This window comes from Esox lucius, chromosome 14 (genome assembly GCF_011004845.1).
Source record: "Esox lucius isolate fEsoLuc1 chromosome 14, fEsoLuc1.pri, whole genome shotgun sequence".
Lineage (NCBI taxonomy): Eukaryota > Metazoa > Chordata > Actinopteri > Esociformes > Esocidae > Esox > Esox lucius.
The window spans coordinates 16,100,672-16,127,543 of NC_047582.1; the positions used below are offsets into that span (position 1 = coordinate 16,100,672).

Below are 26,872 nucleotides of genomic sequence, written 5' to 3' on the forward strand. Positions count from 1 at the left end.
GCTGGGATGGCATGTGCTTGGAACAACAAAAGGCTGAACGCTATACAACCAATAACCGCATGGATTGGGAAAAGTACACAACTCATTCCATTCATGCATCTATAAGCCCCCCTCTTTCCAGATGGACCCATGAGGTATTGTAGAAGTGATATCTTAGTCACTGTGGGGGTCTATAGTTTTCAAAAAACAATGTTCCATTAAACCAGCCACCAGATTCATGGACACAAACGACACAGATTTCCAACCTTAACGTTGCAGATTAAAATAGAAATTTGAACATGTATGGTTAATAAATCTATTTATACGCATTCAGAAGTGTTCACCTTCATGTATAATTTGCATTAGTGCCAGTTTCTGTTCCTGTATACCTCCATGCTTAAAGAACACAGCTGCAGATTTTCCATCCTGTAGAGGTCTTTAAACCTGCAGCACAGGTTCTATTTTAAGCATGTTAATTCTTCAATTTTAATTTCTCTTGTGCCATTTAAAGCACATTTGACATTTAAGATAATGGACAAAAAGCATATTTTGAAAGTAACAAGCCTACATTAGGGGACAGAAAAAATCCCTAAAGTACAGTACTGTAATGACCGACAGGGCTACAGTACAGTTACACACTTACAATTTTGCTAAACATATTGAGAAGAACCTCCCTAGAGCTAGATCTACAGAAGGTGTGTGCTGGGGCAGACATTAAGTGTACTGTAAGAGTATTCCTTGGCAAGGCATCTAATTTACTGTAGCAGTAAGCTCCACCAAGCTCCACCGCTATAGTGGTTTTGTAATCACGGGCCACAGAGGTTTAGGATACCTACAGGAAGCATAAAGAGAGGAGTCGCGGAGGGTGAAAGGAAGAAGTGGAGTAAAAGACAACTAAGCCTCAATCCGCAATAAGGGCGCAGTATTCACGCTAGAAGGTCACCAGAGACAGCCATGGAAAACTGTTCTCACCAGGCAAGACAGGGAGTGTTCAAAGGGTCCAGTGTGGAGCAACAGGGTCACCCTGACATGGCCGAGCCTGGGCCTGCTGACCATCAGGCTCAACAAACACAGGCCAACACAGCTGAGCTGCTGCACTGCCGATTCAGTGGGGCTCTGGTCACAGCGAGCAGAAAAAAAGAACAGCTGACACTGACCAAAGAACACCCATCTGACGCTGGCGTTTGTTGCCATTTGCTGGAGTGGTGTTCTGGAAACCTATCATCACAACACCAACGGCATCCACAAACAGGAGTTAAAACTCTACTATGCAAAGAAGAAACCAGATATAAACAAGATCCAGAACCACCGTCGCCTTCTCTGGGCCAGAGCTCATTTAAGATGGACTGAGGCAAAGTGGAAAACTCCTGTGGTCTGACGAATCAAAATGTTAAATTACTTTTGGGAATCATGGACGCCACTTCCTCCAGACTAAAGAGGAAAGGGATAATCCGGCTTCTTATCAGCACACGGTTCAAAAGCCAGCATCCGTGATGGTATGGGGGTGAATTAGTGCACATGGCATGGGCGACATGCACATCTGTGTAAGCACCATTAATGCTGAACAATATATACAGGTTTTGGAGAAACATATGCTGCCATCCAGACAACATCTTTACTGGCATCAAATTCAAATGTATGTCCATTTACATTTGATATGTTGTAATTTTGCTATTTTCAATTAAATATAGGGATAAATGAGTCGAACGTCATTGCATTCTATTTTTATTAGCATTTTACGCAGAACAACAACTTTTCTGAAATCTATAATGAAAAAGCTGTAAACTGCCAAAGACAGACTGACGCACAAGGGAATATCTCTGGTAAGTCTCAGAGACATTCAAAAGCTGACCTTCAACTTTCTAAAGTAAAGGACTCAAAGAAACTGGTACTTTACTTTTACAGCTATTCTATACAAAATGTTTACGTTTTAGTAGTTCATAGTGATGTGCCAAATACTCTGACAAAACTAGTGCCAAAACAAATATTAAGAATCTTCCAAATATGACAACGACATATGACAACGACAACTAAATATACATAGAGATATATTATACGACCAGCAAACAATGTGAGGCAGCAGCGTGCGCACATTATTCATTCCATACATTTAGTACCTACAGCATTTTAAATATTTGTTTCGTTACGGGAGGAGGAGAAAGGATGAATGAGCCAACTGGAAGCTGGGCATGATTGGCCAGGTGGTCATGACATAACAGACAGATTAAACATCAGGACTCTGGGGTTAACACCCCTGCTTAAGAACACACTCCAAACTATTTTGTATGTTTGACCATTCTGGTGGAATTGAGCTTAGTGTGGTGTCAAAAAAGTACTATTGCAAATGGACCTACCTGATTACAATGCACTGGTTTTGGGGTCCTGTGCTCAAACGTCCTAGCATTGACTGGTAGGCTCTGTCTGCCACAGCAAATATGTGAGGAGGTAGTTTGGTCTTTTCATGGCATTTATATCTTTCTGATACCTGCATTGACACAAAGTAGAATCTCTCTAAAGCTTTTGTCTCCAAACAGTTAAGTAATTGTTTCTCAGGATTATTGGCCCGTTAATGTTCGTTAAGTACATTAAAAAAAAAAATTTTAGAACAAAGAAATCTGTAGTTCAGAAACCAGTCATTTTCCAAGAATATAAACACTTTGCCTGTATTTCTTCATATGCCAATTTATAAGGTCGCCAGATCACAGTGGAAGTACTTACCTCTTTCTCATAAAAAGGAAGGTATTTAAAAGGGTTTATGGCTACCAAGATGTCCCCAATGTAGGTCTGGAGGAGATAGGCAGAAAGAGATCAAAGAGGCAGTGAGACAACAAATTTCCATAAATCAAAAGGCATGAAAGTACTGGGGTTAAGGTTATTTTAAGATTTAATTTAAGCTTAGAAAACAAAAAATGCTAAATTAATATTAAGGTATTAGAGTATTGTGGTTGGTTTCAGAAATCCCAATGGGAATGAGTTTTCTGTGCTAAACACACTCAGAATATGTGTCAGAATGTTTAATAAAGTGTTAGTGAAACCTGAAAAATAAATATAGTCTTGTTTTATTTTTACTTTGCAAAGGCTCCAAGTTATATCGATCACGATATGATAAGTTGTTTTGTTTATTGCGGTTGGTTATTTTTGGAATAGCCCCTGGATGTCAGCGAGGTTCCCATCAGCAGATTATATTGATTAACGTACAATATTTCAGATAACTTAACTCTACAGGGGCATGCTTCCAGCACTTTTAGAATTTCCGCTATTTTGACAGTTTGTGCTCATCCTCGGAAGATATCTACAGTAGGTAGCTAGAACACTAACTTTACAAAACACGTCTTCTCAACAAGACTACGGAAGTGATCTGATGGTGATATTGTAAACATATTGAAAGAGGATTAGAAAGAGTGGGGACTACAATGTTTCTTTAGGACCAAGAAAGCAAATAACCCAAATAACAGTTCCAACACCATTGTCAAGTTTGCAGACGACAGCACACTGTAGGCCTGATCAGTGACAATAGTCAACCTACAGGGAGGAGGTTGAGTGCCTGGCGGCATGGTGCGCTGACAACTACCTGGCCCTGAACGCAAAGAAAACCAAGGAGCTCATCGTGGATTGCCGGAAGTCTAAAGGTCACAACCATGAAATACAGTGTTAATGTTATATATGACTACTGCAGTTGGAAACAGTTGATTTTCAATGGAAAATCTACCACCACATTTCCCAAAAAGTTGGGACCATGCGTAAAATGCAAAAATGAACAGAATGCAATGGTGTGCAAATCCTTTATTCCTAAATGTAATTGAAAATAGTTCAAAGACAACATATTAAACGTTGAAATGTTCTTGTATTTGGAAAAACACATGCCCGTATTGAATTTGATGCCAGACAGCGACACATTTCAAAACAGTTGGGATGGGAATGTTTACCAGTTGTTCATCCCTTCTTTTAACAATACTCTGTAGGCATTTGGGAACTGAGCAAACCAGTTGCTGTAGACTCGATATAGGACAGGTACATTTTGAAACTGTTTTTGGAAAAACACAAAATGGGCATTTATTTTTCAAGAAACAAAGACATTTCCAAGTTTCAACATTTGATATGTTGTCTTTGTACTATTTTCTATTGAATATAAGGTTAAATGATTTGTACATAATTTCATTCTGGTTTTATTTACATTTTACACAGCAACCCAACTTATTTGGAAACAGCGTGGTACATAGGCATACAGACACCTATTATCAGCAACCATCACTCCTGTGTTCCAATGGCAGATTGTGTTTGCTAATCCAAGTTAATAATTTCAAAAGGCTAATTGATCATAAGAAAACCCTTTTGTGATCATGTTAGCAAAGCTGAAAACTATTGTGCAGATTAAAAAAGCAAAAAACTGGCTGCTACACTATTCAGTATCTTCAGCATCAGCGTTTGTGGGTTCCTTTACAGGCACAAAATGGGCACAAACAGAACTTTCTTCTGAAAGCTGTCAATCTATTTTTGTTCTAAGAAATGAAGGATAATCCATGCAAGAAATTGCCCAGAAACGACTCCCTTCCCAGAACTGCGCAAACTGGCTCAAACAAGAATAGAAAGATGAGTGGGAGGCCCCGGTGCACAACTGAGCAAGACGACAAACACATTAGAGTCTAGTCTGAGAAACAGATCCTTCACAGGTCCTGAAGCGGCAGCTTTATTAAATAGTACCCACAAAACACCAGTGTCAATGTCAACAGTGAAGAGGCGACTCTGGCCTTCTAGACAGAGTTCTTCCTCTGTCCAGTGTCTGTGTTCTTTTGCCCATCTTAATCTTTTCTTTTTATTGGCCAATCAGAGATATGTTTTTTTCTTTGCCACCCTGCCTAGAAGGCCAGAATCCGAGTCATCTCCTCAATGTTGACACATGTGTAGACTTCCTAATACTGTAGGGTACTGCATTCCTATAGTCATGGTATGAGGGCTATATGCGCATATGCTAATTACGCTTGCTGTAACCTGTCCAACCCCTAACCTCTCTTTTCCTTCTGTACTCCTCCAGCAGTTCTGGGTTGATGTAAACTTTCTCAGAATTTTGTCAGCCTTCGCTAAAACTTTCTTTACGTCACTTGTTTCCAGTCTGCATTTAAACAGGACATAAAGCAAAGTGAACAGTTTATAAATAACATATTATATATATATTATATATAATATATATATTCTCATCTTTATGATTACATTCTCATTACCGAAACAGAAGTTCTCTCTAATAATTTTTCTGTCATTTAAAAACATCTATCCATTTATTTTTCTTCTGAATATTTGCATTTTATTCTGTTTAAATTTAAACATTCAGACAGAGCTGGACGCATTGTAGTAATGAAAATATTAGCAATAAAATGCAAAGATTATTGAAATAACTCTGTGTAAGGTAGAGAACACTTAACTATGATATTTTGTTATATTACTAAATGACATGTTTTATATCTAAAATCATTACTGCCATTGTTTTTTAATGGCTTCATGAGAATGATGAAAACATTCATCATTCTCATGATTCTTGCTAAACACAGAGGCTGTGGGAATTAATGACTGCTTCTTTTAATTAGTTAAAGAAGCTAACTACTGAGATCGGTGGCCAGCATAGTGTGAAACGTCTACTTTTTTTAGATATGGCCACTGCTGTTAAAATGGCAATTGATTTGAGCCTTGGTTATTGAAAACAGTGCATGTGGAGGGAATTAAGTACTGAGACCTATGGCTTACCATTTTTAAAGTAAAATGTATACGTTTTTCAGATATGGCTACAGTAAATAAATGGCAAGTTTACTTCAACATTGGTAGAAACCAATGTTGCTTTATAGGTATCTGCCTGTCTGTTTATATGGACACATCAGGATACATAGGACAAATACAGTACCCCATTGGGCTAAGAGTGTGGACACATTAGTCTTCAAACTCCTTCACATTACTTAGATAACCTTCTGAGTTCTGCAATATTTTAAACTTTTGATGTGTATACTACTCAAAGTAAGTGTTTCTTCTAGTTAAGTTAAATGCTACCGACCCTTTAAAATAATGCTAGTCTTTTTATTATGAATAACAGAGACAAAAACTAATATTACAGCCTAAGGGATGAATTACGGCCATTTAACCCCAATGGCAGACTGTTAATGTAAATGTATTCAAAACAACAGTTGTTGAAGATTCGACTACACGCAATTGCATGGATTTCTACCGAATCCAGAATGCTGAGTTGACATGGTTGACGTGGTCAAATGTAACGCTATGCTGAGTGGTGAGAGGAAGATCGACTCTTTTTACTGACTCGGATCACAAAAAAGATCGTTACAATTGAGTCACAAGTGTCATTCAAAAGAAAATGAATCTTACGCGAACTGCAAATCAATAACGAGGAGGCTAACAGTACGTTAACAGAATGTGTCCAGAGACGCGTTAACCCTTTAATAAAGTGGTTTAAAATAATTGAGGCTTTTGTCACAATACAATATCTCAGTGGTTACTGAAATCATACATCATATGTAATCACAGATAAGATATTGTCGATCGATTACTTAGAGGCAATTTCGTATGTTTTTACAGCAAACACATGCACATAAAGTCTCAACTTTCACTCACATATATACGATCTTGTTTGAACCGTTGGCTCAGCGACTCCAGCAAACTTTGTTCATCGAGATCTGACAAGGATGCCAAATCTTCGTGGAGGAGTCCCCCCATTACTTTTAAATATTATGCAATATAAAATCGGATTCAAATCTAAACTAAAACAAAGCTCGATGAACATAAAATAAACAACCGAAAGTCGTTTTTCCCGTTAAAATCCGACCTATGCAGCTACAAACAACAGCGATGTTGTGCAATAAAAACCTCTGACAGCGGAACACACCGCGTAACTAAAATGAGTTCACTCCCAGCGAGACCAGTGGAGTACTGTGCTGAATGAGGTGGAAAGCAAAGCACGGGTTTCCCCTCCCTCGCTTTGAGTGAGCAGTTAACTCCTACCTCACCACAGGCTTCAGTCAAACTCATAATGACTAAGTCCATCAGATCTAGGGGGCTGTTCACCAAAATATATTAATGTAACAGTTCAATAATGAACATGGGCTTTCTCTCAGATTAATTTGAGGGTATTCACATCCAAATTGGAGGAAGGGTTTAGAAATTACAGCTCCAGTATGTAGCTCCCTCTTTTTCAAGACACCAAAAGTAATTGGATAATTGAATCAAAAGCTGTTTGATGGACAGGTGTGGGCTATTCCTTCATTATTTCGTCATGAATTAAGCAGTTTACATATCTGGACTTGATTCCAGGTGTGGCATTCACATTTGGAAGCTTTTGCTATGAACCCACAAAATGCTACGAAGCCCTGGAGGTGACATTCAATTAGATTGTTTAAAAAACGAGAGCACGTTTTAAGAAAAGCAAAAACACATTTGAAAAACAAGAGCATGTTTTTAAAATGAGAGCATGTTTTATAAAAAAAACAAAACATTCAATGTCACCTCGTGGGGCATCAGTGATCATGAGGAAGGTGAGGGATCAGCCCAGAACTACATGGCAGGACCTGTTCAATGACCTGAAGGGAGCTGGGAACACAGTCTCAAAGAAAACCATTAGTAACACATTACGCCATCATGGATTAAAATCCTGCAGCGCACGCAAGGTCCCCCTGCTCAAGCCAGCGCATGTCCAGGCCCGTTTGAAGTTTGCCAATGACCATCTGGATGATCCAGAGGAGGAATGGGAGAAGGTCATGTGGTCTGATGAGACAAAAATAGAGCTTTTTGGTCTAAACTCCACTCGTCGTGTTTGGAGGAAGAAGGATGAGTACAACCCCAAGAACACCATCCCAACCGTGAAGCATGGAGGTGGAAACATCATTCTTTGGGGATGCTTTTCTGCAAAGGGGACAGGATGACTGCACCGTTTTGAGGGGAGGATGGAGGGGCCATGTATTGCGAGATCTTGAACAACCTCCTTCTCTCAGTAAGAGCATTAAAGATGGGTCGTGGCTGGGTCTTCCAGCATGACAACGACCCAAAACACACAGCCAGGGCAACTAAGGAGTGGCTCCGTAAGAAGCATCTCAAGGTCCTGGAGTGGCCTAGCCAGTCTCCAGACCTGAACACAATAGAAAATCTTTGGAGGGATGAAAGTCTGTATTGCCCAGCGACAGCCCCGAAACCTGAAGGATCTGGAGAAGGTCTGTATGGAGGAGTGGGCCAAAATCCCTGCTGCAGTGTGTGCAAACCTGGTCAAGAACTACAGGAAACGTATGATCTCTGTAATTGCAAACAAAGGTTTCTGTTCCAAATACAAAGTTTTGCTTTTCTGATGTATCAAATACTTATGTCCTGCAATAAAATGCAAATTAATTATTTAAAAATCATACAATGTGATTTTCTGGATGTTTTTTGTTTTTCCAGTTGAAGATTACCTATGATAAAAATTAGACTCTTACATGCTTTGTAAGTGGGAAAACCTGCAAAATCGTCAGTGTATCAAATACTTGTTCTCCCCACTGTAGATACAGATTGATACATCAGAATATCTGGTCATTACTCCAGATGAATTGCTCTTAAACATCATGTTAATCATGAACGACCAAAGCCGCCTTGTAACAGGATTATATAACAACATTATATAAAATCTCTCTTCTGACAAATGTCACCTACCTTTTGTGGGTAGCCTAATTGCCATTGTGTGCACATGTAACTGACACTGTCCACTGGAGCAGAACTAACCTTATATGTCGGGCTGCGGTTGTGGTTCAGTGAAACAGTTCACGACAGGGGGGCAGAGGCACCCAAAGGGCAGGTAGGGGTTTTTACAAACAGCGTAGTGGTGTCAAAGAGGTATTCCCTTAGTTGTCGCAATGGTAACCTTGAACTCCATAAATATGGGTGCATTGGTGGCGAATACTTTTGTTAATATAAATACTTTTCTTATCAGGAACCATGTTGGCTATAACCGTACTATTCAATAATACATGCAAGTGACTCCTTTTTCCACAATACACATCGTGCATCTGTTAATATCCTTACACATAATGGTATAGAGGTACTTAAAACACAATATACACATACAAACATACAATAAATACATGCAGGCATACCTTTCCATATATTAATGAAAACAAACACAGGCATCAGACTTAGCACCCAGCATAACTGATTCAAAGTCACTAGAATGTCAAATTTTAAGGCATTCTGAAGGATGTTCCAGATTTGGAAATGCATATGTAACAAGTGGTTGTTGAATGCTGCCTTCAAACATGAATCACTATGGACTGGATTGAAATATAAAGCCTTTTTAGCTGGGGAATATTCTGGGTTTGTGTACATTATGGGGAAATAAGTAGATTATGAGTTTAATCTGTTTATAATCTGCCAGGGATTTTTAGTAGATCCGAGTATGAAGTGATATTTCACAGAGGAAATTGCAAATTGAGTCAAACAGGTTTTCAAAAAAAAAATTGACTTTTACATATGATTGACAACTTTCACATGTAATGATTGAGCATTTTTTTATATACCAATCAATGAAATTCCTTTATTTTCCTATTGTACAATAGAGAACAATTCTAAATATTATTATATCAAAATGTAAAAAATCTCAATCCTTTATTTAACATGACATTGTTGAACAGTTTAAACGTCTAAGACCCATTTAAGAGTCAATCTGATCTGTTGACCAGACCTTGATCAAATCTGTTACAATATCCATCATACAACAGTGGAGTTATAGATTATTTACAGTTAGGTTCATTGCCTTTACTTACTTTGTCAACAGGAAATACAAGGGGGATAATATCTAGCCAAAGTTAACCATTTATCAAACATCAAAAACATTCAAATTTTTAAATGATGCATTTCTGAATCAAAATAGAGAACACCAGGTGTGTCACCCCGGAGACTCCAACAGGAGGTGCATACTTGCTAACTAACTTCCAGGATGAGCAAGCAGTTTGGAAAGAAAATATACAACTTGCTGGGCAACTTTAGAAGTTTTATGTATATGTATTATCATAGCCCCTTGGGATTTGCTGTGGTAAGGCAAGGTTGTAACTATTAATTGGACATGGTAGAAAAAGACAGCTGTTTTTAAAGGGGAAAGACATATTAGAGTACAACAAATGTAAAATCCAACATTTCAAAGGAAGTTCATAACGGTGATATCTAGGACATCTCAATAGTTGGTACCTTCTTCCTCCCTTTTTTGCTCGATTTCTCTTTTCTGTCAAATGGAAACAAAATCAAATATTATATATTTATTTATAATAACTATTGATATAACCATAAAGTTCAAATTACATTTGCATTCAAAGCATACAAACATACAGCTGCATTCAGATGAACATATCTGGGTGCTTGTAAATAAAGATTTTGGTGATGGGTAAATGTCTGAATACTGTAAGTTTACACCTAATTTTTGTAGCTCAAATCTGTCTGGGCTAAAAAAAATGACAGATTGAAGGAATTGTTTGCAGATGCAGAAGCAGTGCGTCCAGTGATGTCAACAACGAAAATGTGTTACTATATATAACATGTTCATGTCCCTCTGGATACTTTTGAAGTATCAACATTTTAAGATTGAATTTAGCTTTCTCAGTGTGTGGGGCTCATATCTGGGCTGCCACTATAATTCTCCACCTCCTATAGACAAATGTGTGCACAGTACCCTGCTTTTATAGTGAGTCTTGAGTACCAATGAAACACTTTTGCAAGGTGCCTTTGAATTCACAAATCTCAATGGCAGATTCCCCAGATTTTCTTAACAAAGGTAACTGTATTGACTTGTAATGGGTTGGCTGCGTTGTTGCATCTTTGCTCACCTTTGGACAACAATGAGAACAACAGCAGAGATAACGGCCACAGTGAACAGAACCCCTCCTAAAACCCCAATGATTAATCCTGAAACAACAGCAAATGCAAAAAAGACAGTTGGGACTAAGAAGAAAAAATTGAAATGCTATTCACTAACATTTGGGTTAACAGCCAGGACAATTACCTTATTTGTTATTAATGATCTCCCAATCTCTATAACATAATCCCCCAAAATGTTATTGATGTACCTATATTAGTGGAACTCGCATCTGGGTTGGGTTCTGGATCCACACCACCTATTAACCTGCCAGATTTGGCTGCAGAAAAAGAACATTTCACATGAATGTGAAAAACAAGCATAACACATACAGTGGTTGAAATGAAGTTGGAGATTGTAGGAAGGACCTCTAGTGGTCTAAAGAAGAACTATTCCCTGTGTGAATTGTATGTGCCTACTATATCCAAAATGCATAGTGACTTGCAAACTATTTCCAGGTACATTTTATACATGTCCTTACACATGCCAGTAGAAGGAAATATAGAAATATGTACGTTGATTATATTTAATTAGATCGTTAAACTTTTGCTTCAATCGTGTCTTAGATACGAGAGATGAGAAATAGATTGTGAACTGACCCATGCATGTCTTTTGACACTGTTCTCTGGTCTCAAAGCGGTTGCCATTGCCCTGACAGCCCCCATAATGGAAGATACGACAATTCTTCTCATCTGCGTTGTAGTAGTACATCAGCAACATGGCAAAGCAATTACCATGATCCAACGGAAGTTTACACACTCCATCTAAAAGAGAATAGATGAACAAATACAGCAACAATTCCTTAAATTAACTGCTCAGTGTTTCCAGATTGCAATGAAATACAGCTCATAATCTCTTGTGGATTTTCACAAATTATTATTCTGGCTGATTGGCCAACAAATCCTTCTATAGACTGCTTATTGGCCAGCTCACACTTTTTAAGGTTCTTTAAAAAAATATATATATATGTATGCTTTTGTTTTGAGTCAATAAAATTGTTTGGGTATGAAATAACAGAAAATGATATTTTAAAAGTGAGATGTTCACTTGGTAGTTACTTCAAATGGATGATAATTCAGAGGTACTAGATTTAAGGATTGCTGTGTTTCTTTACTCATAAAGATCTTATCCATTACGAGTTCATAATTCATTAACCGTTCTTATAAAAACACACAAACACACATCAGCTGCACAAGGTGTCTGTTACAGGCGCTTCCTGTTTGTTAGGCGTAGAGTCCTCTTAGAATCTATACCAAACAAAATGGCGGCCACTAAGGGGCCACAGTCTCCCATTCCCACGCTCTGTAGTAACTGACCTTCAGTTGGGTAGAGCTCTTCAAATTTGGCAGAACAGTTCCCCATGCACTCTCGGTCTGTGTTGAAGCGGTTCTCATTCCCTCCCAGACCTTTGTAGAAAAAAGGCATGCAGATATCTTGCCCCTTATTGTAGTAATACTGTAGTCTGTTGTGGCCTTCTGTTCCCTGTACGGCCGTCCCCTCGTCCATCTCACTGTTGCAAAATGGTTCTGAAATAAAGATGGCCACTTCCCAGTAACTAAGTCGTTCTCATACAGGTTCTCTTGACGATTATGACAGTTTCTTCAACAGCAAAAACACAGTGTAGATTTATAATAGGCAAGCACATTCTAAACATAATTTGAATAATCTCAGTTGTGTGAGTTTTTTTTCTTTATTTCTGACACACCTGTGCTAGGAAAGCAAAGAGTTTTTAGAACAAGTATCGTAGCGTCATCTGTAAACTGAATATTCCTTCCTAAAATTATTATATTTCAATTATATTGAGAAGATTGAAACATATCATCATTCATTTGCCAGACAAAATAGAAAAATAAGTAATTTCCATTAATAGATTGAACAGCTGTTATGGCCTTAAATGTAACTTTTAAATAAATGGACATAAACACTTAGTACAAAGTAACAGGGTAGTGACTATAGTATATATTTAAATCAACTAAATTAAGTGAAGAGGAAGCAAAGCCAATAAAGGTTTGAAGAAAGAATGCAGAAATATAAAAACAGAATACAGTATACTCACGTTTAGACATAACTATAGGGAGTAAAACCCCTAGTACAAATATATTTAAAAGTGAATTTGCCATCGTTGAGACACTATTTGGTCAAGACTGTATTCCTCCAAACCGAAAGATGTTGGTTCTTTTCAAATCCTGTGTATTTCTGTCCACATATATGTAATGTCCTTTGGACCCCTTATCATGTCATAGGTTTTTATTACCTGGGAGTGTCTTTCTCTTTTAGTTGGTCATAAACCTCATGGTTTCAGTCATAAAATATGGAGTAGAAAGTATTCAACAACCCTAACCCTTAACCTAGCAAGACTTATGGTTATGGTTGAGGTTTGAGATGGATTAGGATCTGGATGTGAAGCTAAATTTAATCTAAACCTAACTTCATCCACAACCATAATTTAAGCGGAACATGTACTTCCTAGTTTATAGGGTCCTGTTTCCAAATAAGTGTTCCCCCGTAATACATCCTCATTATATTAATAGCCAAGGCTGATAGGAGGATAAGATTTTATTAACATTCTGTCGCTTCTAAAATGATTAAAAAAGATGAGTAGAGACAAAATCTCTGTATGAAATAAACAATACAGGTAATAATTGATATGTTTTTACAATCAAATTGGCAACTATATCATTTCATAAAACTTTTTGGCTTCCCACAACAGATGCTTCCCTTTGCAGAAAATAACCTCAATATAACCTTACAATAATATATGTTGTTGAATCTGTGATATAAAGGAGATATTTTGATCCACTGGTTCTGAGGCTCTTATGAAGGTTAATGAACAAAAGTGTTCCTTTTGGCAGTTTTCAGTCATTTCATGAATTTCAGTCTACTATACTTTACTCAGGACAACAAGTCTGTAATTGGAAAAGGCATTCTGATTGTGCACATGATGGAATTAAGAGATGGCCTCAATATAAATTATTTCTTAGAAAAACAATTGTGAAACAAATGTAAAAGTTTGTCACATTTTAGTCATTTATAGTCATAGATTTAGGCTACCTCTTACCTCACATCATGTGCAGAATCAAAATCAAATCAAACGTATATATATATATATATATATATATATATATATATATATATATATATATATACACACACACACACTGTAGCACATTTCATACAAGCATTTCAAGGTGCTTTAACAGATGAAAGTCAGAATAAAATAATTTAATAAATAATGCAATTGTCATGAAGGCTCTGTACAGGAAGTAACTCTCATCAAGACTAGCAATGAGTTCTTAAGCAAGGAAGAAATTTTGCTAAAACTGTGATATCTGGTTGAATCCGTTTCTCTGTATAAGGGCATCTGCTACTCAGTTGTGAATGTTAGTGATCAAAAAGAGTTTGGATGAGATTAACTAGGAGTGACAAAGTATCGAGTTCAACCAGTCTCACCCTAACCTATAAACACAACAGGTATCAGTCTGTCAGAGCAGGTAATACGATGTGCCTGAGGCTGTTAAATGAGTAAACAGAGAAGTCTCGATGACTACTGAAGCAATTAAAACGGTTCTAGTGATAGTATGTACATGTATGAGGTTATTTCCTTTTGTCTTATGCCTACTGTATGTATTCAACATTGTTATATGGCATGGCTATGAAGTATACAGAACAAGTGATTCAAATGCTCCTTTAAAAAGCTGTGAGGAGGCATAGCTGTGCTTCGGTCTGTCTTCAGTCAGGTTGGGGACCTCAGCAAGGAGATTATGCTGGTGAAGACAAAGCCAGAAGTGATAAGGTGTTCGTAGCCCTGTGTAGGCAAAGGCTGCTACAGCTACAGGCCAACACAACGCCTACCCTTAGCACTTGACTTATTTGCTAAATTTGGTGGTTTCTCTGATTATAAAATGTATTATTATAATGTTAGGTATTTGGGTATTGATATTTATAATAGACTCAACAATTGTTACAAAAAAACTGTACAGTCTTTTTAAAACAAGGTTCTCTTTAAGTAGATTTTCTTTCCAATCTCAAATTTGAGTTTAAAATGATAATGTTGGCTCGTATTCATTTTGTAAAAAAAATTCTGTCAAGTATTACTCACACCATCTTACTGACAAACAAGAGGCAATACAAACATGTGACACAACCAAGGAATTTAACATAGATAGTGAATCTAACAAAGATAGGACCACTCACAATATCAGCATTAACACACCATCATTGAATTAACCTACTCATAATCACATTTATACAATTCTTTTGTCATTGTCTATTCTTACCTCATACTTTAGGTAGTCAGTTGACTTAACTTACATGTGTTAATATAGGGTCAGATATAAAAGACGAATGTACTGTAAGTAGCATCTAGAAGAAAGGCAAGACAGACTTTTGATGTTTCTGAATGAATCAATGCTTAATTGTATAACAGGGGTAATTAGCATAAGAAGGACAGCAACCAAATGATTATGCTTTATTATATAAACAAATACAATCTGCAATGAAACCAACAAAAAAATGATTGCCTAGATTTGATTCCACAACATACATATGTGCAAATACAGTAAGGTCATTCATTTGCCAACCCTCCATCCTCCTTTAGAGAATGGAGGATGGAACATCTCAAACCACTGGAGTATCCACATTCAGATAGTGAATAAAGGTTTGGTTAAATAAGACATTTGCAAGTTTATTGAATGGAAATCACTACTATACTCATCTACAAGGGCTTGCTTTCACAGTGAATCTGGGCAGTAATTCCATGAACCAAACTTAGTAAACGAAATGGAAATTGTCAATGACAAATTAATAAATGAGATTGATATGGAATTGTCTCACCAATATAAATGTAATATAAATGTACTGGGCCAGTTGTTGTGTCAGTCCTATTATGGTGTCTGTTTCAGAATGGACAGCGCTACTGAACAGATGACCATCACCATTTTAAAGTAATATGATTCTTCTACTATTAAAATGGGTTGGTAAATAAACGTAAAGGATGCATACTACCACCTGAAATGTCTTGTTTGAACAGATACAAAGCCAAGGTAGTTGAGTTAATGCCAACTGCAGTTATGGATTGTTTGCTCATGAAATATGACCTACTTAAAATATGAGTGAATTACAACTCTGTCTCCAAAAAATGTGTGACGCTGCGTAAAATGTAAAGAAAAACAGAATGCATTGATGTGCAAATCATTTAAACCCCATATTCAATAGCAAATAGTACAAAGACAACATATCAAATGTTGAATCCTGTTGTTTGCTCCTTGGGGTTTAAGGCCGGGTGTCTCTGTAAAGCACTTTGTGACAACTGCTATTGTAAAAAGGGCTTTATAAATAAATTTGATTTGATTGATTGAATCTGAGAAATTTTATTTTCCTGAAAAATAGATGCCCACTTGAATTAATTTGAAGCCAGCAACATGCTTCAAAAAAGCTGGGACAGGGGCAACAAAAGACTGGAAAAGTTGTGTAATGCTAAAAAACTAAACCTGGTGGAATATCACACAACTAATTAAGGTGCTAAACTTGCCATCACCCATTGAAAACATTTGGCGCATTATGAAACAAAAAATAAGACAAGGGAGACACCAAACTGTAGAGCAGCTGAAATCCTATATCAAGCAAGAATGGGAATACACTTCACTTTAAAAACTACAGAAATTGGTCTCCTCAGTTCCCTAATGCATACAGAGTATGCCCCTGTCCATATTGCTCACATCAAAATCAAATGTATGTAATTTACCATTACATTCCCATTTCCATTTCATTGGTTGTCTTTGTGCTATTTTCAATGAAATATAGGGATAAATGATTTGCACACTGCATTCCATTTGCATTTTACGCAGCGTTCCAACGAAGTTTGTTAAAAAGCAGCTATATAATGTTTCTCCTCTCCAATTCAAGCTTTGGCGACAAATATGAGAACCGGACAAATCCACAGTATTATCAGGGAATCAGTAATACTTCATTTAAAAAACTATTATAATAATCCTCCTCCATGGCTGTACCCATGCAAAAACAGGCTTTAGGGTAATAGTTGTCTTATTCTATAGTGCCAGTCAGTCTCTGCCGACTTATGGTAGCTAGCTACAGTATAGAAGTGAAGTTCAGCTGTCAGGTGAGCAAATGCAGCATTATATATTGAATGTGATTCCCTAAACCAAAGAGAAAGTGGAGCAGCCATTAGTTAATGTTGAGGTCTGAGTTTAAAGCTCACAGAGTCCTCAACAGGGCAAAGGCAATGTGGTGATATTGTGGAACTGGCTGCCTGTCGTATGTCTGGAATGAATGTTGGTGTGTGCAATTAACCGATTTATATTTAAAAGCCCATGCCAAAATGCTGCCATTTATATTGTAAGGACACACAGGTATCGACTTACAGTACGAACCAATCAGACCTGCAAAGTTTACTGGTCAAATCAGAGACAAAAGGTTTACCTGTGTGTGAGGAAGTAATATGCCGTTGCACATTCATTTTTATTTTACACTGTAAACATACTTCAGAATGAATAATTAAAATGACGCGTTCTAACAGTGCAATAACAAAGAGGTTTCGGACATTTCCAGACTTGAAACCCAGTGAAAGCTGAGAATAGAGCATGTATATAGTGTCAGTCTTCCCCATGGCAGTGTGTACATTATAGACTGAAAACGTTTAGGTTGTTGAGTTAAGGTAATGGTATGTCTTAAAAAGGAATCCTCAGAAACTCTTCTACATGTCAATAAAATGTATAATAAATCATATAATTTGCTAAATAATCTGCATCCAAAACTTGAGATAACAAAAAAGATGACCGTATAGAGCATACAGTATGAAATAAAATGAAATAAAATGGGAGACATAAAAGTGAATCATTTGCCAGTAATGGTAGTCACTTTGTTATAGTGCTCAGAAAATATAAAACAACACTTTTCCTCAAAATTCAAGTCCATTAGGATTGTGTCATTCTCCAGACATGGTTGGCAGCAGTCACAAGCGTCCAATCCAATAGGTCCTGGGAGTTCTACCTGTCTATCTGTTGGCTGGCGAGTTTGGATCCATTACTGCCGTGTCCTCCCACGCATGTATGTGCGCAGCAGGGTGTGTCTGGGTTGGTTGGGAAGGGTTACATTGTCAGCCACCGCGCACCAGCGCTTCCTACCTTTTGCCCCATCCTCTGAGCAGTGCCCAGCCTGATGGTTCATACCACGGGGGAATTAACGGGGTCCTGTGGTGCTGCTGAGTTCTCCCATGGTGACGTCTCGTTAGTACGCCTGCGAGTTTTCATAGTGATCTCTCGATATGAGACTGCATGAGCAATACTGAGTGACTGACATCTCACGAGTTCTCGCAGTAATGTCCGATGAATCCTCATAGTGACGCCTCATCAGTCCTCATAGTGACGCCTCATCAGTCCTCATAGTGACGCCTCATCAGTCCTCATAGTGACGCCTCATCAGTCCTCATAGTGACGCCTCATCAGTCCTCATAGTGACGCCTCATCAGTCCTCATTGTGACGCCTTATAAGTCCTTATAGGGAAGTCTCATTGGTGTGCGGCCTTGAGTTCTCCTCCTCCAGAAGGGCGATGCGCTGTTTGAGCATGCGAACCTGGGTCTCATGGCGCTCCACCATTGCCATCATCTGAGCCTCCAGCTTTTTCAGCTTTCCCTGGTGCTTCTTCTTGGCCTTCTCATATGCCGCCACCAGGTTACTAGACAGACAGAGATATACAAAACCCCCAATCAAATCGAATAATCCCAATTTCAACAGTCAGAACAGAACTACAGCACCCACCATGAAACAAAACCAATCACAAAGCAAAATGCTGTGCTACATGACCTTCAATCATCATTATACCACAGAGAACTACATAGAAACCCTCAGAACAGATGTTGACTAAGCTAATTCACAGTGAGTCTTGTGACATTGGAAACACAACATTTCCAAGTATTCTTGGACAATGTAAACACTTATGTCATAGCATGCCGGATATGCACATGATGTCACCTATTGACAGGAAATAGTGTAGCAATTTACGCCTTCTCTCAACAGTATTACAACGCAAACAAACTACAGTACTCCTAAAGGGTCTGAATACAAACAGCTCTATTGGGTCAACAGTCCAATAATTTTTTTGAATTTATTATTATAAATTTGCCGCTTATATTTACTATAAATACACATAAAATACTGTATGTTTAGTCTTCTTTCTGTGAGTGTTGCTAAGACTACCTGTTGGCTCGTTTGAGATCGTTGACAAACTCTGCGCTTTGCTGGTGACGGACCTCGCTACTCTTGGTTAGTCTCTCCAGCGCTGTCACCAGCTCCTGGACACGCCCCTTCAACTTTTTCTCACTGAGACAGAAAAACAGTCAGTTAAACACACAAATGTACGTTTTACTATCAAGGTGAGGACTGGAAAATTAGTACAATTCAAAATAACCATACAAAATATGTTTTACCTAGCCACTAAACCGAAGCCTAAATGTAACCAAATCCCAATCTTAACCTCAATAACCTAAACTTTATGCCTAAACCTAATCTAACCCTAACCCAAAAGGGCCGGTTTTACAAATGGGCCTTTTCTTAAAAGTCAAGCTCAATGGAGATTTTCCATGGAGCTTTATTTTTTTCAGTCTAGGACTAAACATAATCTGTGTCTGCAAAACTGTCCCTTAAGGAATTTACCCTAAACCTAAACTTAAACCCCAGTCAGATCAGGTCCTCAATTCATGTCAAACTGAGGACCAGCCAAATGTCCACCCTTAGCATGATTTTCTTTGTTTTACTATGGTAGTGAAGACTGAAGTAAACAGGTACACACATATAGACAGAGACACACTGTATTCTTGGTAAGTTACCGTCTGAGTGCGTTTGTGAGCTCTGCTGCCAGGTCGCTATCATTCAGTATCCTCAGGTCTGATAGGTTAATGGCTGGACAGTCTCCACTATCCTGGAAGGCAATAGGGAGAAATCATGAGGAAGAGCTTATCTATAACCACAGTGCTACTGCATACAACTATCATAATAAGCCTGATGGGATTAGTCTGCTAACAGATCAAAGATGTACAGTGAGCGTTAACATTGCTCTAATCATCGCAATGCCTTCAACATAACAAATACTACATAATAAGTATTACCTGCAGCAATAGTAGAATAATAGTTTCACAACATTTATTCACCAGAATTGGAGTTGAATAAATACAAAAAACACATTATAAAATGCAGAATTTCAATTGGTCAAATGGAAATGCTCCAATTTCCTTATGCTTCACTGATATCACTAAGACATGCAATCATCTCTCCTCAAAAAACTCTAGAAGATATGGGAAGCTAAATATAAATCTAATTTGTTTCATTTAGGGACGTAGAACATCTTTGCATGTATCTGTGGTTACGGGTGGTCACCCCCCCCCCTTCACCCCCACATGCAGTAACACGCCTGGTCCACTAGGTGGCACTACCACTTTAAGAACATATCCCATTGAATATGCCCCAAACCCTGACTAAACAACATTACAGTCTGATTCACACTGAACAAGCAGGCCAAAGAGTTCATTTAGCATGCTACGTTACTTATTGAGTTACAGGTAGACTGTGATGCGTTCAGGGCACGTGATGCTGCTGGCCTGATTTGGTTATAGGGCTGATAATGGAGAATGGAACATGGCTTCCATTAAGGTAGGTGGAAATAGATAAGAGACAAGGGAGGAAGGGAAGATGCTGGGAGATTCTGCAGTGTTGGTGTGAGAGAGTGTGTGTGTGTGTGTAACAGCCCCTGTGCTGTGTACACTTTGCTTGATTGGGCTTGAGGTGTGTTGTGTGTGTGTGTGTGTGTGCGTGTCTGTGTACACATGCATGTCACAAACATGCACCGCACCAGGTGATGAATGGCTGTGATCATGGCCTCTGACAGAGTGGAATGATCTAACATGGTGTGCGCACCCATGAGTGTGTGAGACAGAGCGAGAGAGTGTGCGTATGCCTATTGGAGTGCTGTCCAGAGTGAGATACAATCAAACAGGGAATTTCTAGACCCTCTCAAGGAGAATTGGTGTGTATATTTATAGGGAGCGAGACGGGCAATAATAACGGCTTCTCTGCCTTTCACTCTGAAAAGCACCTTCATTTACAGATGGCTCTTTGATTGGCATCTTCAGCGCCGGCTTCTCCTAGCAACCGAGGATTAAGCCTTATTGAACCAAAGGAGCCTAGATGATAGCAGGAAGGGGAGGGGGGGGTTGGGGGTGTCACGCTTTAATACACTGTGTGTATGTCTGGAAATGTATTTGGCGCATAAAGGTTCAGGCTATTCATGCCCGGAGATGTGAACTGCATGTATCCATAAATGATTTGTCCCATGCCAGGGGATTTGAAAGGGCTGCTGTTATATCCAGTGGATTACAATGTTCATGTAGTGCCAACAGCTTTGAAAGCTAAATGCTGTGATGAGGGGGAAAAAGCACACCTGTATGCTATTCCCGTTCTGAAATATAGCTGCCAACCGTGATATGGGTTAGGGTCAGTTCTTTCACCTGTTCCAACTCTCCCTAATCATCCTCTCCTACCTCACACTGGGGTTCCTTAGTAAAAAAAAAAAAAAAGGGGGGGGGGATTTCATTTCATTTTATTTTTTTTTAATGGAAAATATCCCCGTTACGGACCATTCGGGAAGAATTCAGACCCCATTCACTTTCTCCACATTTGGTTGTGTTATGGACTACATTAATATATGTTTTAAATGCATTTTGCATTCAATAAATGTAAATGTAACTAGGCATTCAGGCCTAATTCTTTGATATTGGTCTAATCAGACCAGAGAATATTCTTCCTCATGGACCACGTCTTTCAGGCGGCGTCTCTACCATAAAGGCCTGATTTATGGAGGGCTGCAGAGATGGGTGTGGCTTTCTTCATCATGTCCAATCCATTAAATTTGCCACAGGTGGAGTCCAAGATGTTTTTGTGTTTAGATTGATGGTAATGTATTATTTATTTACAGAATTAATACTTTACAAATTCACTATATATCTGCAATAATAGCGGAATGATAGTGTTTCCTAGAGAAACAACACTGTCACAGTACAACTTAACCGACAGTGTTGTGATTGGCTGTAATATTCACCTATTGATTTCTCACTCCTAGCCGATCACTGCGGTCAAAATAGAAACACTGAAGCAAGCTGCAATATAGCGATATAAATATTTCAGTGAATATATTGCAGGGAATTCTTTTAATTTTTAAATCAAAATACCTCTGAAAAATATATTTTATAATAAGGGGTCCAAGCCCTGAAATAGTGAAACCCTAATCTGATCCCTACTGTCCCGACGGGTTTTGTTTAATCGTTTCTAAATGTTCCAACCCACCCAGTCCAAACCCAGTGGGGAATTGACCCAATGCTTCCTATCACACAGGGTGCAGCTCCGCTCAAATGGTGATGCTATAAACAACAAAACTGAGAATAAGTCTTGCTCGAAATGGTGTTGCACCGCATGCTGCTGAAGAAATTATGGGAATGATGATCGCAAGGCCATTGTTTGTAAGGCGTTTCACTTCAAGTTTCAACCCTGAGTTAAAAGGACACTAAAAATTATAATTATCGTTATAAATCCAGCTTTACTTTCTTATCCCGTTGTATTGTCCACCTTTCCTTGTTATACAACACAGCATCTTCCTCCTCTCCATTCTCTGTCCTCTTCCCTTTTCCTCTTTCTTGTCCCTTTCCCAGGTTTACTTCTGTTTTCATCATCACTGGGCCGGCAGTATGTCCTCCCCATCTCTAAGACAATAGCACTGTGGCAGACAGACAGCGCTACAGAAGGAGGGCAACAGACAGACTCTCCTATTATTTTAGGAGTAGAGACTGCTTTCTCCCACAGGAGACTGGCATAGGGGAGGACCTTTGTTCCAACCTTCCTGAGTGACAGCCCCACTCATCTCTAGGACCGGAGTGTATGCTGGCTAAGAAAAAGACCAACAAAGTCATTCAGACTGACAAGGTGTGAGGGAGTTCCAGAGAAAAAAAGAATGGGGTAGAAAAGGCGAGAGAGAAAGAGATGGAAAGAGAAAGATGGAAACATGGTGAAGGATATGAAGAGAGACAGATACAGACAGGCAGGCAGACAGGCAGGCAGACAGGCAGGTAGACAGGCAGCAGAGAGTAGAGCGGGAGCGTTTAGTGGACAGCCTCCAGTCCTTCAATGATTCATGTGTCTGACTGGATCAGAGTTGAGTGCTGCTGTGTAAATAGCAACTAGCATGCCCCGCCTACTTAAGGATCTCAGCCATCTCTTTCCTATATTTGGGGGTTGCAAAATTCACTGGCCATTTAAATTTAGGTAAATCGACAGCTTTTTATTTTGCTATATGGACCCTTTTCCACACTTGTGAGTACCATTCATTATTTTTGTCTGGTGATGTACTGACTACAGAACCGTTTGTGAAGACCTGTCAGACACACACACAGGTTACAGATCCAACCGACTGAATGTCATTCAACAACTTTAGGCGTTTCTTCGAGAAACTAGTTCTTTAGTACTGAAATATTTACAAATTTCAATGCGCTCAAATTAGAAGCCACTTAGGAAAATAATATTATTACTATTTGCACGTTATTACTATTACGCGCAAAAAATATTATTACTATTTGCACGTTTGCAATAGTAATATTGCAAACGTGCAAACATTAAACATCGTCTTCAAAAACATACAATCCATGGAATCATGTACGCAACCAGAGCTAAATTGGTGGGTATAACATATTTACATGGGCACAGTTTTTAAATATGCAGTGGTTCCCTTCTAAGAAATATATACTGATATACCAAAAAGAGTGGTGACACACTGTTTCTGTCTCCAAGTGCCAACCGCAATCCAAGCCTGAGCCTTGATCGGTGGGAGACCCGTTTGGGATGGGCTGTTTTGTTCTTGGAGGGCTCACGCTCCCTCCCCCCTGTTTCCATCTTATGTAAGCAGCGCTGCGTCGCCCCCCTCACCTTGGCAGCTTGGCTCTTGTCTTTACCACAGCTCCCAGTGGAGCCGAGGGACCTCCGGCGCTGCTCCTGCTGCTCCTCCACCTCGGCCTTGAGGTGCTCAATGTGCACCAGGTAGGCTTGCTCCTGGGCCTCCCGTGTGCTCAGACGAAGCTCCACCGCCTTCTTCTCCTTCTCCAGAAGGTAGAGCTGGGCCTTCAACTCCGCCATCTCCTCCTGAGGAGATGGACAGGGACACAGTGGGATAACAAGTTCATAAACGCAGGTCTGGTGAACCACATGGGGAGAGTTCAGGAGAAGATAAAGAGGGGAGGGAAGAAGAGGCTTTGACTAGAGCCAGCTTTAAATATGGAGAGTGTGCACAACGTAAACAGTCACAGAATAAAGGTCTAAAAAGGCACCACATGGAATTATCATTGTCACCACAACAGAATATAATGTGCATGTCTGAATGTCAAACAGGGACAGTTCTGACACTAGTCATCTTGTTTCCAGCACTTTCAGCCATCCCTAGCCAGATTATTGTTTGTAACTTTAGTATTCTGGCGGGGCAGGCTAATCCTCTTCCTGACTGAAGGGTTAACCTGCAGTGTACTGTGGAGTTAGCAACAGAGGATCCTATCTACTGGTGGGGATGATGGGTAAATATTGGACGGACTGTTCAAGGTCAGAGGAGTGTGAAAGGACAATGTATTCATTTGAAACGGTACGCATTCTAACTCCCTCAGGTCAATGTTATTTCAAAACTGAAAAGAGTTTAACTCGATAGTTTTGAGCAGCCTCTAGAGCAGTCTCATTTCCTGTGTGTGTGCGCGCGAGCGTGTCTTTTGTGCGTGATTTCCAAAGGCCTGAGTGGATGTCCCCTCTCCGTCCCTCACCTTCATGGCCATGAGCTCTTGCATCAGCACGGCGTTCTCCAGGTCCAGGCGGTGTGTGTCTCCGCGGGGCTTCACCTCCAGGCTGAGGGGGTCCACGTGAACGCTCTCCAGGTCCAGCATGGTCAGTTTGACTGCCGCCCGGTCGTTCTTCAGCTGCTGCACGTAGTCCTTCAGCCGCTGCTCGTCCTCCTTGGAGAAGTCTGTGTCACAGGAGCTGGCTGTGGAACTGGTGGTGCTGGACAAGGAGACCACAGGTCATATGGTCAACCAGTCATACTGTATGTAGACACTGTCTTCCTATCTCTGTGGACTGTGAAGAGCACCATGACAAGCTAAACTCCTCCCACCACCGTGTAGAAATCCAGACAGAGATTTCCCTGCAAATTACGGACACGTGGTTGTATAACTCAATTATTGACCATCAGTGTCCAATCTGTTACCCAAGAAACATGTTCAAAGACAAATGTGAGGGAGCGAGGGAGAGAAAGAGACAGAGAGAAGGAACGAGGGAGAGGCAGACCGAGATAGAGACAGAGGAGTGAGGAAGAGATAAACAGACAGGAACAGCCAGGGAGACAGAGAGAGAGAGAGAGAGAGAGAGAGAGCAAGAGAGAGGTTTTATTGTTTGAATTTGTGTCTCTGAGTAAAAAGCCAGGGTGTGTTGGTGGGATCCGTGTAGTGGAACCAGCCTGGGGTCCAACTTCACAGCAAAGCACAGATGACTCTCATGTCCTTCACTCATTGTCAATTTTCTGCAGAGCTCCCGACTAACATGTGAGTCGCATATGAATGTCATGACTACTCTCTGGCAGAGACGTGACTAGAGATGAATGGTTTGTTTAGGGAGTGGCTTTCTTGCTTGATCTGTCATGGGCACTTAAGCAGAGGGTTGGCTTCAATTGGGTTTCATTAAATCATATTTAGTGGACAGATTGCCATATTACAAATGGATTACAAAGATGGGGAAAAAAAGCAGGAATACATTGGTGAATGGAACATGTCCTACAAAGTGGATATTCCTCGACACAAACACCCACCTGGTGTGACTGTTGGAAGACAAGCTCTCCCATGGTTGAACGCTGCAGCCGCTCACAGCGAATGCGGCTCCGCAGCTACCATCCAACCGGCCCAGAAGGTCCTTGGCTGCATTCTCCGCTGTCTTCCTGCAGTCATGGGCCCTCTTCAGGACCTGAGTGATGCTCTCCTCTCCCAACTGATCTCCTGCAGACACAAAGGGAGAGATGGGTAAACAAACACATACCGCAGAGAAAGAGCCAACAAAGAGCTGATTTTAAGTGGAAGTATAACGATTTTAAAGACCTGTGGAAGAATGAACAGAGAGATCGAAGGATGCATTCAAACTGATTATGTACATATGTCTACACTAGACACAGAGGTGGTTAATAAAACAGACAGTGATGAGGGGGTTAGGGTTTGGTTTCAGGGTTCCCTGGGGTCAGAGGAAGCCTCTCTCCGTGGAGAAGGAGGGGCTGCATATCTGTTTCAATTGGTGTCCAGATATGTCTCCTTACATTTTTGAATCCTTGGTGTAGAGTAAAAAAGGCATTCAAATCCTGTTTTTAAAGGGTGTCTGTGTGATACTCACCTACAGTGCCCACCCCTGCAGCTCGGAACTGTCCCAGTACCAGACTCTGCTCACTTTCAGCAAGCGCCAACAACAGCTCATAGGCCTCTATACACTGTTCACTGAGAGAAAGAACACACACACCAGTCAGCAAACTCACCAGTCAGCAAACTCATCAGTCGGTGAACAAGGAGCTTAGAGGCAACTGGTCACTGACTGAAAGAGAACACATACATCAGCTAAACCTATTTATACTGTCTGTCTGTCTGTCTCTGTCTGTCTCGGTCCATCTGTTTCTCTCTCTCTCCATGTCTCCTCTCTGTCCACCTGTCTCTCTCTCTGTCCACCTGTCTCTCTCTCTCTGTCCACCTGTCTCTCTCCCTCTGTCCACCTGTCTCTCTCTCTGTCCGTCTCCATAGGAATCCAGAAGCCTCCACACGTTCCTCCTTTAAGCTGCCCTTTCATCAGTCATTCGAAAGAATCACAACAGTGAGGTGCTGATTTAGGGTCATTCATCAGTTTGTGTGAGTGTTTGCCTGGTCCTCGAAAATGGCTTTAAGTGAGGCCCCAACATTGAATTAGACCATGATTACA

General features: G+C 39.8%; 3 protein-coding genes across 5 annotated transcripts in view; all 3 read right to left on the bottom strand.

Annotated features, from left to right (window-relative positions):
• Positions 1-6,925, bottom strand: part of LOC105015094 (myosin-IIIb) — a 42,309-nt gene extending 35,384 nt beyond the window's left edge. Inside the window, exons 1-3 of the mRNA XM_029125170.2 lie at positions 6,589-6,925; positions 2,698-2,763; positions 2,334-2,464 (exon numbers count right to left, since the gene is read on the bottom strand). Coding sequence (XP_028981003.2) covers positions 2,334-2,464; positions 2,698-2,763; positions 6,589-6,690 — 299 coding nt within the window. The 5' untranslated portion in view covers positions 6,691-6,925. The remainder of the gene's footprint in view (positions 1-2,333; positions 2,465-2,697; positions 2,764-6,588) is intronic.
• Positions 6,926-9,572: 2,647 nt separating this feature from the next.
• Positions 9,573-13,059, bottom strand: wu:fb59d01 (boophilin-H2). The gene is made up of 6 exons (XM_010877953.4): positions 12,894-13,059; positions 12,154-12,363; positions 11,437-11,601; positions 11,049-11,117; positions 10,809-10,887; positions 9,573-10,210 (listed from the first exon to the last, which is right to left on the bottom strand). Exons 1-6 carry the CDS (start codon positions 12,955-12,957, stop codon positions 10,153-10,155), a joined length of 645 nt encoding a protein of 214 aa, XP_010876255.2. The 5' UTR covers positions 12,958-13,059; the 3' UTR covers positions 9,573-10,152.
• Positions 13,060-16,381: 3,322 nt separating this feature from the next.
• mcc (MCC regulator of WNT signaling pathway) overlaps positions 16,382-26,872 on the bottom strand; it is an 87,529-nt gene continuing 77,038 nt past the window's right edge. Inside the window, exons 13-19 of one of the 3 annotated variants that reach the window (XM_029125062.2) lie at positions 26,300-26,400; positions 25,731-25,914; positions 24,694-24,928; positions 23,819-24,031; positions 19,681-19,772; positions 19,052-19,174; positions 16,382-18,530 (exon numbers count right to left, since the gene is read on the bottom strand). In XM_029125062.2, the coding sequence (XP_028980895.2) occupies positions 18,350-18,530; positions 19,052-19,174; positions 19,681-19,772; positions 23,819-24,031; positions 24,694-24,928; positions 25,731-25,914; positions 26,300-26,400 (1,129 nt within the window). In that variant the 3' untranslated portion in view covers positions 16,382-18,349. The remainder of the gene's footprint in view (positions 18,531-19,051; positions 19,175-19,680; positions 19,773-23,818; positions 24,032-24,693; positions 24,929-25,730; positions 25,915-26,299; positions 26,401-26,872) is intronic. The other 2 variants (XM_029125063.2, XM_029125064.2) reach the window with 2 other exon arrangements.

Coding starts and splice junctions, on each gene's coding strand:
- wu:fb59d01 (XM_010877953.4), bottom strand. CDS start 12,957: ATGGCAAATTCACTTTTAAATATATTTGTACTAGGGGTTTTACTCCCT. Junction 12,364..12,893: donor CCCTATAGTTATGTCTAAAC/GTGAGTATACTG, acceptor TCTTTATTTCAG/AACCATTTTGCAACAGTGAG. Junction 10,888..11,048: donor TGCGAGTTCCACTAATATAG/GTACATCAATAA, acceptor CTGTTGTTTCAG/GATTAATCATTGGGGTTTTA.